General features: G+C 39.8%; 1 protein-coding gene across 2 annotated transcripts; it reads left to right on the forward strand.

Annotated features, from left to right (window-relative positions):
• Window positions 1-1,960: 1,960 nt before the first annotated feature.
• On the forward strand, window positions 1,961-10,518 carry caly (calcyon neuron-specific vesicular protein). 2 transcript variants are annotated; one of them, XM_077569747.1, is made up of 5 exons: window positions 1,961-2,127; window positions 5,347-5,535; window positions 5,698-5,826; window positions 7,263-7,376; window positions 8,984-10,518. In XM_077569747.1, exons 2-5 carry the CDS (start codon window positions 5,407-5,409, stop codon window positions 9,221-9,223), a joined length of 612 nt encoding a protein of 203 aa, XP_077425873.1. In that variant the 5' UTR covers window positions 1,961-2,127; window positions 5,347-5,406; the 3' UTR covers window positions 9,224-10,518. The 2 variants fall into 2 exon arrangements, with proteins under 2 accessions (XP_077425873.1, XP_077425874.1); XM_077569748.1 differs by having other exon boundaries at window positions 2,117-2,174.
• The last annotated feature ends 4,621 nt before the right edge of the window (window positions 10,519-15,139 follow it).

The following is a 15,139-nucleotide window of genomic DNA, read 5'->3' on the forward strand; positions in this document are numbered from 1 at the left end:
CCCCCTCCCAAAAAAATGTCCGCCAATTCACCCAAAATACTCACGCCTTTGCTTCTGTTATCCCTTTAATGGCAAATTTGATGTTAAAGTATACATTTTGGGGTTCAAAGAATCCAACAAAATAGGCTTCAAGTTTTATTAGGGGCCGACCAATTAATCGGCTCATTGATTATGCACTTTGACCATTTGCAACAAATGTACACAAGTAACATTGCTGTCATTATTTATTACACAGAATTGTAAACCATGTATCCTTAAACACTGGATATAAAAATTTGTTGGGCGGCACGGTGAGTAAAACGGTTAACCCATCCGCCTCTCAGTTTAGAGGTCCTGGGTTCGAGTCTGTGAAATGAAATGTGTTGGTAAAGTCTTTCTATGGACTTGTCATTCAAAATAAAGTGCCTTTTAACAACTTTACAAGCAAACTTTAGGTGAGCAATGCAAATATTATGCATGGATTTGATCTTGATGTCATTATTTTTACACACATTCTAATGCTTTTGTTTATAAAATAAAAACATACTTTATAAATTAATTATACAGTAAATGTGTTAAATATGACACATTCAACTGCTGGTATCACAAACACAAATATTAAAAAAATAATAATAATAATAATAATAAGCAATATATTTACAGTTGACTCCCAATATTCGCAAGTAATAGGGGCCAGGCTGGCCCATAAATAAAAATGTCGCCCATTGGAACGCAATGCGGGTAAGAAAATGTTGTTGTTTTTCCTTTCATTATAGTTTCTAAATTAATTGGCCAAATAATCGGTAATCACTTATGTACTTATTTCTGCCCAAAATTGGGTTTCAAAAATTCATAACAGTTGGGCCCTATTTAGCATGACAATCGGGGCTTAACTTTTTTGCACATTTCACATTGACAATTGTCATCACAGTAACTTTTCTACATCCAAGGTAGCATGAGACTTCGATCAGTAAGGAGTAGCCTTTACAAATCTGTTCCCGCGACAAAACATCCCATCTTAACCATGCGGCTAAGTGAGCCGTGGCAGGTGTTGTTGTCAGAGGTGATACTTTCAGATTTGTATCATATTTTTAACATTATATGACTAATAACCAGCAAGATGGTAACTACCGTCGTTGGCTTTATTGTAACTAGCTAGCTAGCAATTACTATCATCTTGGTAGTAACTAGTTATCTTTGTTACAACTAGCTAGTAACTAATTAGCTTTATTACATTTATTTATGGGTCTCTTAACTCATTCACTACCATTGACGGCTATAGACGTCAAAAATTCATTTGAACTATTTCTATCAGATTAACATTTTTTCCCACTTTTGTTAACAAGATTATGAAAACCTAGATTTTTTTATTGTACATTAAGAATAGATGTAAAATTTGTGATTATCATGAGTTAACTAGTGAAGTCATGCGATTAATTACTATTAACAATTTTAATCGCCTGACGCCCCTAATTTTTATTATTCTTTTCTTTTTTTTTTCTAATTGCATCAGGTGATTAACATTTTTAATTGTAACTAATCGCATGACTTTAATAGTTCTAGGTTTTCATACTCTTGATAACAAAAGTGGAAAAAATGTTAAACTAATAGAAATGATTAAAATGAAATTATTTTTCTTTTTTTGTTTCTTCCTCAGAATTGAAAATGAATTTCTGACGTCTATAGCCGTCAACGGCAGTTAAGTAAGCCTATAGTTGGTGGTGGCCATTTAATTAAAATGTTTTTTTTTAAATTGTTCAGTATAGTCTGAATGTTATCCATAAAATAATTCTACTTAAGCTACACAGTTCATGTGACACAAACCATGATAATGATGTCATCATGAATTAAATCACTACTCTAGTCAATTGTCATTGACTTCCAAATATGGGCATGTGCTTACTTTGATATTCTCACCAAATCTCTAAATGCTTTTAATATTTGAATAAAACACTGCACACCATCTCTGACTTGCCATTAGATGATTCTCACGGCAGAGTTCATATTCAACTTCCGGAAGCTGCCGCAAGCTGGGCGACATGCGCAGTGCGGTCACAACACATCACCACGGCAACCATCTTTCACAGCCCCGGCAGCATCCGTGGAGTGCGATCACCTCCGCTTGGCCACAGAGCAGAGACATCCGCAGTAAGTTCATTCTCTCTTTTCCTGACTGCAGCAGCTTGCGTTTCGAGGTACAAAATTAGACGCCGAGCTGTTACAATGTCGCTGTGGACGAATATGTTTTCATTTGATTGTCATTGATAAGTGCAGGTGATCATTTACCTTGTGTGTGACACGCTGGACCGTTGTTGGTATTGACTGTCTTTATTTCAATGTTGGCTGCATATGATAGTGATCCCACCATATATGTTAGAGGAGCTGCATCGTCATTTTTTCTTTTCTTTTTTTAATCAGTTTAACATGTCCACTGGATGTGCTGTTGTATTGATGCTCTTTTGTCTGACTGCACCTCTTTTGTTTGATCATGTAGCTTCAATGCAGCAAGTTCACATTTGCATGGGCAGTCAACCTCAACTTGAGAAGCGTACAAAACCAAAGATGGCGTTTCAATATTTCTTTTATCCATCATAGGGGGAAATTATCGGTTAATTGTTTTTTATTAAGTCCCGTTTCTGTGCCCGGTGATGTATTGAGCTCAATAATGATGTCCAAATGAATTTCCATCAAATGGATGTACAGTACAGTGTTCCCCTGCTATATTGCGGCTCATCGTTCCTACCACTGCTGAATGCAGATTATAAGGGATTGCTTTTGTAAATTACTTTTTACCTACTGTAATGCCCTCCCATGTGGGAAAGGAGAGCTAGAGTCGCCGGTGCACTTTTCAGCCATTTCGTGAAAGTAGAGAGATGATTAAAACACAATGCGTGCAGTCACACAGAAGCTGCTGTATGCCACAGCTCACACTCGCCACCAGGCCCAGCCTCATAAAGGCACACTGGCAATTTTGTGTGTTTTCAAAGTGTTTCTTAGTGCATTTAGCTGTTGCTTATTCAAATGTGTGTATAATTTATTTCATCTTCTCATAAGTCACCTCATATTCTTTTTCTTTCAACCACAAATTGAATCCGCTGTGCCTCTGCTGGTTGTACCGAGTAGTGCACTGCACTGCGTTTGCCTAAATTGCTTTTAACTCATTCACTGCCATCGACGGCAATAGACGTCAAAAATTCATTTAAACTATTTCTATTAGTTTCACATTTTTTACTACTTTTATTAACAAGAGTATGAAAACCTAGAAAAAAATGTATGGTACATTTAGAACAGATATAAAATTTGTGATTAATCTTTAGTTAACTAGTTGTCATGTGATTAATTACAATCAAAAATTGTAATCGCCTGATGCCCACTTTGGAAAAAGAAAAGATTATTAAAAAATTAGGGAAGTCAGACGATTAATTTTTTTTAAAATTGTAATTGATCGCATGACTTCAATAGTTAACTCACGATTAATCACAAATTTTATATCTGTTCTAAATGTACAATATTTTTTTTATGTTTTCATCTTGTTAACAAAAATGGGAAAAAAAGTTAAACTAATAGAAATAGTTCAAAGGATTTTTTGACGTCTATAGTCGTCAATGGCAGTGAAGGAGTTAACCAACAATAAATTCAAAACTATCAATAGAATGCTTACTAAATTAACTGATGAATTGGTTGTGATGAATCTAACATGATCTATAATGTTAATGTCCATTTACAAAATAAGTGTTATCTCAATAACAAAAAACAGAAATGCACATGATCTTAAAATGGAATTTGCTCTCATTTGCAGCCATTCTATTTGGCTGATATGTTCTCACATGTGTGAATGTGGAGTGTTTTTTCGAGGCTTATTTGCTAATCACAGATGCTAATCAGGATGATTCATCGCTCTCACACTTTCCTCCACCCACACTCTGAGAACATTGCATGTACTTGAGTAATGGTCTGGCTTCCGCATAACTGCATGTGATTGGATTCTTTTTATCTAACCACAAAATCATCTCACAGATTATTTTTGCCTTTAAAAAAAGAACTTTATGTGCATCCGTGGTGTTGCGTCACTGGTGAGTCAGCGCAGCAGTGGGCCAGTGGGCTCTTCATGATTACGCCGTGCGAATGACCTCGGGATGACTCATTACCCCTTCCCGCCACAGTTGGATGATCACTTGTTTAAAGTGAGAGGGATAGAGATGGTATCAATGAGAACCAAATTAAACAGTGAAGACTGAACTTTGAATGAAACCGGCAGATGAATCATAGCATTTTTTTTTAAAATAAAAAATAAATCAGGAAAAAGCGAACTTTTCTCACATCAAAATGCATATATTATACCATGCCCCTATTTTATTATTATAATAATTATATATATTGAAATTGTTTAGATCAGGCTTCCCCAATCCTGGTCCTCGAAGGTTATAATCCCTGCAGGTTTGAGACGATGCCTAAAAGTCTCAAACTTATAATGTATCTGGAAAGTGTGGGCACTAGAACAATACTAATTCTTTACATACGCTTAATCTTTACGTTTCTACAGCCTACTGAGTGATTGAATAATGAACCGATAATATGTACAGAACAGGAGACTAAATTTAACTTGTGAGAATCAACGGTAGGAGTAAGGGATAGGTGAATTTGTTTATTTTATTAAATTAAAAAAATAAATATGTAAGGGGCGGCAAAGTTATATGCCAGGAGGGCGCATGTGACCCCAGAGACTGTTTTTTTGTTGTTGTTGGTCTTACTAGTATGAAGTGTAATTGCACATCCACTACAGTAGGTGGCAGTGGTACTTTCATGGTCACTTTGCACAGGTGAACTAACAGCAATTTTTTAAACGAATGGTACTATTTAGAGTTGCGGGGAACAGTTGGGGGGTCGTGAAATAGTTTCCTCTTCTTGCGGGTGGGAAGCATAAAAAAAAAAATTGCACTGTGCAAAAAAAAAAAAATAAAAAATTTCTGATGCTTAGCTAATATTGTATGGAGGTAAAAATACATTGTCCGAAACCCACCCAAGATGGGCCCACGACCCACGCTTGGGTTCTACGTCCGACCCACTAGTTGAGAATAACAGCTAAATAATATTAAAAACATGTATTTTTTTTCTTTCACATGCACATCTTAAGTATTTTTTTATCTCATCGAAAAATGACGTGCCACACATGTCAAAAATGCAATATTGCCCTTTAGCAAAAAGAGTTTGCCCACCATTGGTCTGCGACTTTATGATATTGCAAAAGTTATAGCAAATAAAACCTACTTTTTTTTTTCTCTTCATGTTTACTTTCTGATAAAAGTGATAAGGGAATTTATTGTCGCCATCCCTAGCATCTAAATTGTGTTTGTCGTTCTCATCAAGGACTTGCAACCTAACTCTTGGTAAATCCGAGTCGCCTGTCCGGCCCGCAACAGCGCAGTCATGGTGAAGCTGGGCACCAATCTGTCTGATAAGACGGAGAAGCAGCCGTCTGCAGATGATGGATTTGATAACGTCCCCCTCATCACACCGCTGGAGGTCAGCCAGCTCCGGCAGTCCTTTGCGGACAAGGTAAGCCCCGCCTTTCTTTTCTCTGTTGATAACGTTGCAGCATGACCACAACATTGCGGATTACATCTCCCTCTAATCTGTTGCATCACACTCACTCTTCAATTACAAGTAGGTGAAAATACGGGTTATTTTATTTGTAGTTGATTCCCGCCCCCGTTTCAGGTTACTGTGAAAACGACGACTCACTACCAACTGCAGCAGCAGCAAAAGAAGAAGAAGAAGATGTTGTTCATCCCCAGCATTGAGAAGCTAAACATCAACTTGTACAAAGACGTCTCAGACAGAGCCAAGGTACACTCGTTTGTCAAAAGCTAATGTGATAAACGTCGACTAGTCACGGATGATGATGAAAAGAATCAAAAGAGGAAGTTATCTTGGGATCAATTCAACAGGGCTGGGTATCGGTTCTAATTTCCTCAATCGATTAGATACAACAGAAAGATAGATACAACATTTTGGTCTTTAAAATTCAATTTTCTTTTGAATTTATGGGAAAAAGAGATGAAATAAAATATTATATTATATTAAAATATTAAATATTAAAATATATTTTTTTAAAACCCAGCCCTACAATTCAATCTTTGTTGACAGTGGACACAAGCAGTGTCTCAAGTGTTAAATTTTACATAACATCCACCTTAGAAAAAAAGAGCATTAGCGTAGGCTGGGTGTAGGCTCGCCCGCTGTTGTGTGATGGAGAGAGAGAGAAAAAAAACCCAATCCTCCTACTTGGTGCATGTGCATCATTATAAAGCCAGCTCAAATTTGTTTTGTTCTGAATGCTGAGAATTTGAAGTGTTTACATTCTTTTGCCTCATCCATCTAAAAGATATATTCTTCCCCTTTGCCAAATAAAAATGCATTCACTGCAAAAACTGAAATCTTAAGTAAGATATGATTTCTTAAATTTCACCTAAATTGGCTTATTTTGATCTGACGAGTTATTTTTTACTTAAAAAAAGATTGTCAATAGTGTTAGCAGCCAGTTTTAAGTACTGTGAGGCTTAAAACAAGCATTTTCCACATTTTTAGAGGGCTAACCAACATCTAAAGCCCTGAACTGGGGTTTCATAAATTTGATTTCTTATTTTAAGATTTTGCATAATCAAGTCATAAGATAAATAGAAAAAATATATAAGTGTGAAAATAATTGGACAAAAGTTCAATATAGCACTTCAGTTTGTGGTTTTGTTATATTTACTAAGCTCATTTTTCTTCTTTCCGGCCAGTATAGTACTAGTTTAGTGGTCTAGTGGTAGAGTATCTACCCTCAGACTGGGAGGTTGTGGGTTCAATACCTGGCTGGATCATCCAAGTATTAAAAAAAAAAAGAAAGAAAAGAAAAAAAGAGCTTGACATTGAGGCGAAGTTGGCCAAATGATTGTGAATGTATTTTAATTATTATTATTTATTTATTTAGTCAATATAACTTTTTTGTCTAAAAATACTATTTTCAAGACCGCTGTGGTTGATATGCTCTTAGTATTTTCTCATTTTGGTCCTAGTATTTTCTTATTTTTCATAATCTTACAGGTAAATTTAAGTAAAAAAAAAATGTGTTCTGTTGGCAGATCATTTTGTTTATTTGAAGTAATAATTTTCTTATTTTACTACATTTTTTTTCTTTAAATTTCTACTTCCCTTTTTTGCAGTGTTCAACCTTGACCAGGCAATTGATCATTTTGGGGATTTTTAACTCTACAGTAAATGCATACGTGTGTTCTCAGATCACAGGCTTGATCCTCATCATGTTGGCCTTCCTGACCAGCCTCCTCCTGCTACTCATGTACAAAGCCATGTGGTACGACCGTCTTACCTGCCCACAGGGTTTCATCCTTCAGGTACAGAACACACACACACAACATAAAGGGAGTAACTTATTAAGTCGTCCGGTCCAAAGCGAACTTTATAGCAGTATATAACACAGAATGTGGCTCATCTGGCACTAAGTTTCCCGGCACATCCGTCACTTGAGAAGAATTTTCTCGGCACTGGAGCAGGAAAGTCATTATCTCCTAACGACACCTCGGGGGAGTACCGAGGCAGCGTCGCCCGCCACGCATGTTAGTTAAAGAAGCTCTCTCGCAGGAGGAAAGAGAAGAAGGAGGGAGGGAAAGAGCTCCGTTTCTGGTCAGGCGGCGGCCGGGATGCCCATCTGTGAATCGGAAGGGTCTTTAATTAGGGCTGAGCGTGACTAAACTGTGATTAAAGGCTTAGCTATGAGGGGACAGCAGGGAAGGAGGAATGGGGAACCTTTGAAGTTTTTTGTCGGATGATACTTATGAGATGTTTCAGGACTCTTAGAGAAGCTCAGGAGATTCTGTACCTTGAACCATGAGCAAGGTTGTTATCAAAGTAAGACTGGAGAAAAAACATTTGAACTCATTTACTGCCATTGACGGCTATAGACGTCAAACATGAATTTGAAATATTTCTATTAGTTTAACATTTTCTTCCACTTTTGTTAACAAGAGTATGAAAACCTAGATTGTTTTTTATTGTACATTTAGAACAGATATAACATTTGCGATTAATCGTGAGTTAACTATTGAAGTCATGCGATTCAATTACGATAACAAATTTCAATCCCCTTAAATCGCGTCAGGTGATTAAATTTTTTAATTGTAATTAACTGCATGACTTCAATAGTTCATCCAATGAGGATGACGATGTGTGACATCAACTGCAAAATAAACTTTTATCCCAGTCAGAAGTTTAGCCGTGTATATGTTGTGCATGATGTTCAAATAGTGAATTGGTGGGAGGAAGATTTGTTTGGAAGGTGTAACTCACGTTATGATTGTAGGCTAGCGGGCTAGCTAGCAAGAAGCTACAGCGCGTAGCATGCCGCTGGACTCTTAGCTCAAACTTTCGCTCCGAGTAAGTTCCAGTGAATACCGGTCGCCATTTCCTCCTCCCGTCCGTGAAGCTTTTTCAAACTGCCCGCGTATGGAGGACGCGACTAGTCAGTTTGTTCGTTCCCACCTCCCCGACATGTAGCAACGGTCCCACTCGCGCGGGGCGTGCACACGCTCTCTCTCGCTCTGTCCTTCTCTCTCTCTCTCTCACTCTCTCGCCCTCTCTCGCTCTCTCTCACACTCTCTCTCGTCATAGAAATTGTAATCCCTCGAAGTAATCCCCATTTTTAATAAATGTACCTGTAATCTGATTACATGTTTTTTCCTGTAACTGTAATGGAATACAGTTACATTTTTTTTGCAATCTGATTACGTAACAACAGTACATGTATTCCGTTACTCCCCAAGCCTGTGTATAACATTAGGATGTTAAACGTGTCATGACAAATGCCGAATGTATAATATGAAGCATACTCTGCCGCCATAAAAAGAAGTAAGCTACTGTAAAAAAAAAATAAAAAATAAAAACACCACAAAGAGCCTGGCTGTGACGATGTGCGTCAGTCACACTGTTATTTCTGTGGGAACAGGAGAGGCACTGCACTCCGGCCGCTCTGGAGATGTTCTCCAGCGAGCAGCAGAACCCAGCAGACATCCAAGGCAACACCAACTCCGGGCTTTACGCCGCCCTCAGCCGCCTCAACCAGGTCAAGAGGACAGGACCCGAGTTGCCGTCGCCGTGGTTGCCGGTCATCAGAGCTCTGAAGGAGACCGACGCCATCAAACATGACAGCCGACCAGTCAAAGGGGCACTGGAGGGAGAGGAGTGAATGTTGGTGTGCTTTTTTTTTTCTCTTTCCCCCACCGGGAGTCAGTGATGCTTCAATACATCCCATAATCGACTTGTGTGCGTGCGAGTGTGTGCGTTCTAGGTTGTGGTCAAGAATGTTAATACAATGTTGGAAAATGCCACTTGCAGTTTGACTGAGTTGTGACATAACAACACATGAATTCATTATGTATCCATATTTGTGGCGTTGTCATGGTGGAATGTTGAAGGTGACACGTTTTTATGACGTGCCCGTTGTCATTATTTGCTGTTGTGGGACAATTTTAGGAATTGTGCTATCCTTATAACGAAACAAGAAATGTTTGAGTGTCAGAACTGACTGTTATGGCACATACAAGAATAATTGTCATTTTTATTAGTAGTATGTAAGTAAATGACATTAAGTCTTGTGATTTTGAAATATGAATGTATCTGATGTAGCGACTTTTGTCTGTGCAAGAATAACACATTTACATTTTATAGCTTTTTTTTTGGAATGTGCAACATGTTTTCTATACTACCAATGACATCTTCTGTTACTTTACAACGAATTGTACATTCATTTTGAATGTTGAAAACATAGTTGCATTATAATATCTTTGTATGTTTGTTGCCATTTTAACTCATTTACTGCCATTGACGGCTATAGACGTCAAAAATGAATTTGAAATATTTCTATTAGTTTAAAAAAAAATCCTCTTTTGTTAACAAGAGTATGAAAACCTAGATTTTTTTAAATTGTACATTTAGAACAGATATAAAATTTGTGATTAATCGTGAGTTAACTAGTGAAGTCATGCAATTCAAAAAATTTTTTTAATCGCCTGACGCCCCTAATTTTTAATAATCTTTTCTTTTTTTTTAAATCGCATCAGGCGATTAATTTTTTAAATTGTAATTAATTGCATGACTTCAATAGTTGACTCATGATTAATCACAAATTTTATATCTGTTCTAAATGTACAATCTTTTTTTCTAAGTTTTCATACTCTTGTTAAGAAAAGTGGTGAAAAAATTTTAAACTAAAAGAAATAGTTAATTTTTGACGTCTATAGCCGTCAATGGCAGTGAATGAGTTAATAATATATTTTCAATCTTATCATGTTGACATATTTCCTTTTTGCTTTTCCAAGCTCTTTCTCTCTCTTTTTTTTTTAAATGGCAATGAAATTGTTATGTTTTTGAACATGTGCGTTTGTGTAGGAGTGTGAGATCACAGCACAGCTTGTCCTTACATCACATCCATCTGTCCGGATGTCACTGCACGGGTATAAATAAAAAATTTGACTTCTTTCATTCATAAGTCTCTTTTCTTTGTCTCTGAAATGATTCAAGCTTGAATTTGCAACTCCTTTGGACTTAAGTTCTTTTGTTGGCTTATTTTGAATGGTTTGCTGATGTTTTGTTGCTTCCTTTGAATATTCAATATATTTGTATTCATTGGTACTTTTGCAAGTTTTTCTTTCTTTAAGTTAGCAACAATTCTGTTCACGTGAACAGTAGATATTCATCTGCATCTCATTTGTACTCATATATTTTCCCACACGTGCTCAGAATCAGTAATTCAGGGTTTGGAGTGTGTGTGGCCCTTGTAAACTTTTAAACACAGTCTATATTCCACCATTAGGGTATATTTTTCTCTGTAGTGATATTGGTGACATTTTACTTTCAGTTGGCTCAAGGGTGCGAATACGTACAAAAACCTTTATTGGGTATTTATTGAAATATTCTTCCCATGGTAAATGTTTTGCACATTTTGCCAGAAATTCATCCATCATCTTCATTTGAATTTATAGCTTGAGAAAGGAGCTAAACAGAAAATAGGATAGCAGACTGGCTTTTTAAGGTGTTGCCTTGCCCAGAAGTGACCCACAATGCTCATTTTTTGCTGTTAATATTCCTAGAATGCCACTTGAGGAGATCAGCGTCCCACTCCCCCCCCCCCCCCCACCCCATCGCAAACGTCTTTGCAGTCACTTTCAAACAAAATAAAATGTTCATAACACTTTTTTTAACTTTACATTCTGTGAAATAAAATTGTGTGTATTATTTAGTGCCATCCATCCATCCATTTTCTTAACCGCTTGTCCTCACAAGGGTTGCTGGAGCCTATCCCAGCTGGCTTCAGGCAGTAGGCGGGGTACACCCTGAACTGGTTCCCAGCCAATCACAGGGCACACAGAGACGAACAACCATTAATTCCATTTAAAAAACAACTACTAATTTAAATAAGATGCAAAAAAATAAATAAAGGTTCGATCACATCAACATCCATTTTTGGGTAATATAATTTAATCGCTAATTATATAAAGGTCACCTTGCAGGATGCTGAGATTTTTCGCCGCCATCTTTTTGCTACAGATCCCTGAAAAGAAAAAGAAAAGATCTTCCTTACCGTCCAAAGGTGGGACCTGCAGGTGGTCGTCACTTAGTCTCGTGATTTGAGCTGCAGCAGCTTGTCTCCCTCCGCTTTGCCCTCACTAGCTTCTGCTAGCCGCTCCAGAGCTGTTGATAGAAAGGCTTTATAGTGTCCTACTGCGGGGTCACGCCATTTTGTAGTGGCGTCCGAATGTCCAGGGAGCGAAATTGTAGGGCACTCAAAATGACCCTCAATGCACTCTAAAAAGTAGGGAACATTCACTCAACCGGGTTGATATAGACCACAATGCATTGTGAGTATGAAAAAAAAACATGGCGCGAGCGATAGCGCAAACGCAGGAATCAAAGCGATGCATTAAATATATACTATAGAAATAATTAAATCATTTTAGTTGAAAATGTGTACAACAGCAGAAATAAAGTACAGTTTTAAAACATTTTCATTTATGCGCCATGCGCCATGCTACAGGTCACGTGATATGCGACGAGGAGGAAGTAGTGAGCTGGGCTGTCCGAGCCACCAAACAGAATGAGGGCACTGCATATTAGGCCACTATAAAGTGCGTGGCTATGTAGTGAACGAGGGGTTAAGGGATAAGGGTGGACCTTCGGACACAGCCAGAGTTTGGCCAACTCGGTTTCGGCAGGGTAACAAGATGGCGTCCATATGTGACCAGCAGTTGACCAATCACAGCTCTGGCCGCGCTTGTTAGCCATTCAAGCTAAGTTGCGTATTCAAAATAATAATTGAAAATAATTGTTGGTATAGTCTTGTAAAGTGTGATCTGTGTGGTCACTGCTTGCTTCATATTCCACAAACAAAAATGAATCCGAATGCTGTGTTTAGACTAGTGGGGGGCGCATAGACTACAACATATTCTAGTAAAGAAGACTTCTCTGACAGTGGCAATCAAAGCTGAGCTAATTTTGTTTACAGCTCCTTTGTTGCATTTCATTTGGTGCCGGTGGCTTCTCAACCTTGACTCCTCCCCCTTATCGAGCTTAATCCAAATGAATTGGGGATCCAGCATGTAGGATAAAACGGATGAGCCTCGAAGAAAAAGCCAAAGAGAGAGAGAGAGAGAGGCAGTCTAGCCTGAAAAGGGGAGTTGCGGGCAGGCAATAGGAGGGTGAATCGGGGCTGACCCCGATGTCTGTATGTGTTGTTGTGTGTCTCAGTGGGTTTCCTCTACGCTGGCGCCAGCTGGAAATGCCTCCGCTAAGCAGAGGCAGTACACACATCATCTCCATTCAGCTCGACTGGGGCCTCTTTGATGGGAGTAACATTAGACAAGCTGAGAGCGCACACAACAGATCCTATCGAGCTGATGTTTAAAGGGCGGGAGCGACTGAACATAACTTAGCCAGGGTTCTTTTGTTGCCCACTGAGCAAATAAAAGCCAGCGCTTTCATCACCGGACTGATGTTATTATTACAGTGGAGGATTCATGAGGTAGGCTGCCACCTAGGGGTCATCTCCCATGGCTGCAGAGGCCCAATGCGGTGCCAGTCCTTCAACTATAGCCATAGTACATTGTACACTTTTTCATTATTATTTGTCTTGAACTCATTTACTGCCAATGACGGCTATAAACGTCAAAAAATTAATTTAAACTATGTCTATTAGTTTAACTTTTTTTTTTGTTAACAAGAATATGAAAACCTAATTTTTTTTATTGTACATTTAGAACAGATGTGAAATTTGTGATTAATCGCGAGTTAACTAGTGAAGTCATGAGATTAATTACGATTGAAAACTTTAACCGCCTGACGCCCCAAATTTTTAATAATATTTTCTTTCCTTTTTTTTTTTAAATTAATTCACTGCCGTTGACAGCTATAAACGTCCAAAATTAATTTGAACTATGTCTATTAGTTTAACATTTTTTTCCACTTTTGTTAACAAGAATATGAAAACCTAATTTTTTTATTGTACATTTAGAACAGATATAAAATTTGTGATTAATCGCGAGTTAACTAGTGAAGTCATGAGATTAATTACGATTAAAAAATTTAACCGCCTGACGCCCCAAATTTTTAATAATATTTTCTTTCCTTTTTTTTTTTAAATTAATTCACTGCCGTTGACAGCTATATGTCACGGCTTGAGAAGGGCGGACCCAGATGCAGTGAGGAAGGCGAGCCACGGCAGGGATGCAGATAACTTTGATTTAATGTGGCGATAAACGCAAACACAAAATCACGCACACAGGCGGACAAAAATAAACACAAACTCACGCACACAGGCGGATAGCAAACAAACTCAAAATCACGCACACAGGCGGACGAAAACAAACACAAACTCACGCGCACAGGCGGATAGCAAACAAACTCAAAATCACGCACAGTGGCGGCAAAAAAGTAAGTCATGGGCTTCAGGAGAAAACTTGTAAGACGAGTACAGTCGGGTCAAGAGAGCGGCGTCTCGGGGTAATCACCCGACACTCCTTGCTGTGTCCATCAGGCCTTTATTGAGGTCTGATTGCATGATGGGCAGCAGGTGTGTATGGTGGGCGGAGCCCACCAGCTGACCCAAATCATGACAGTACCCCCCCCTTAACGACGCCCCTAGGCGGACCACCCGGCGCCGATGGGTGTGCTAAATGGAAATCCCGAACGAGGGACTGGTCCAATATCCAGGAGCGGGGAACCCACTGGCGGTCCTCGGGTCCGTACCCCTCCCAATCGACCAGATACTGAAACCCTCTGCCCCGCTTTCGAGAGTCCAGAATGTCCCTTACTGTGTACACCGGCTGCCCCCCCACGACCCGGGGAGGCGGCGGGGGCGCGGTCGGCGGGCACAAGGGGCTGGCAGAGACAGGCTTAAGCAGGGACGTGTGGAACACTGGGTGTACCTTGAGAGTAGGGGGCAGGTTGAGCCGGACCGCTACCGGGTTGACCATAGCGTTGACCTCAAACGGGCCGATGAACCGCGGCCCCAGCTTCCTTGAACTCCCCGCCAACTGTAGGTCCCTAGTTGAGAGCCACACCTTCTGACCCGGTCGGTAGAGCGGTGCCGGAACCCGGTGCCTGTCCGCGAGCCGCTTGTTGCGGTCCGAGGTGCGGCACAGGGCCTTCCTAGTGTCTTGCCAAACCCTGCGAGCCCGGCGGAGGTGGGTCTGGACTGAGGGAATGGCAACACCGCCCTCCTGGGAAGGAAACAAGGGGGGTTGATAGCCACAGGCCGCGTTGAACGGGGACAGGCCTGTGGCCGAGCACTCGAGAGTGTTGTGGGCGTATTCGACCCAAGGGAGGTGGGACGCCCACGAGGAAGGGTGCTGATGGCACACACATCGAAGCGCTGCCTCCAAATCCTGGTTGGCACGCTCCGTCTGCCCATTGGATTGGGGGTGGTAGCCCGACGACAGGCTAGCCGTAGCCCCCAAGGACTTGCAAAAGGCCTTCCAAACCCGGGACACGAACTGGGGCCCCCTGTCGGAGACGAGGTCCACTGGAATCCCGTGGATCCTGAAAACGTCTTTTATCAGGATATCCGCCGTTTGTAGCGAGGTGGGCAATTTGGGCAGGGCGATAAAGT

The sequence above is a fragment of the Vanacampus margaritifer genome, chromosome 7 (genome assembly GCF_051991255.1).
Source record: "Vanacampus margaritifer isolate UIUO_Vmar chromosome 7, RoL_Vmar_1.0, whole genome shotgun sequence".
In the NCBI taxonomy this organism is placed as follows: Eukaryota; Metazoa; Chordata; class Actinopteri; order Syngnathiformes; family Syngnathidae; genus Vanacampus; species Vanacampus margaritifer.

What these genes read in the sequence shown, in the direction of transcription:
- caly (XM_077569747.1), top strand. Translation starts at nt 5,407, where the DNA reads ATGGTGAAGCTGGGCACCAATCTGTCTGATAAGACGGAGAAGCAGCCG. An exon ending in ACGTCTCAGACAGAGCCAAG is followed by an intron (nt 5,827 to 7,262) that starts GTACACTCGTTT and finishes GTGTGTTCTCAG; the next exon opens with ATCACAGGCTTGATCCTCAT. An exon ending in CACAGGGTTTCATCCTTCAG is followed by an intron (nt 7,377 to 8,983) that starts GTACAGAACACA and finishes CTGTGGGAACAG; the next exon opens with GAGAGGCACTGCACTCCGGC.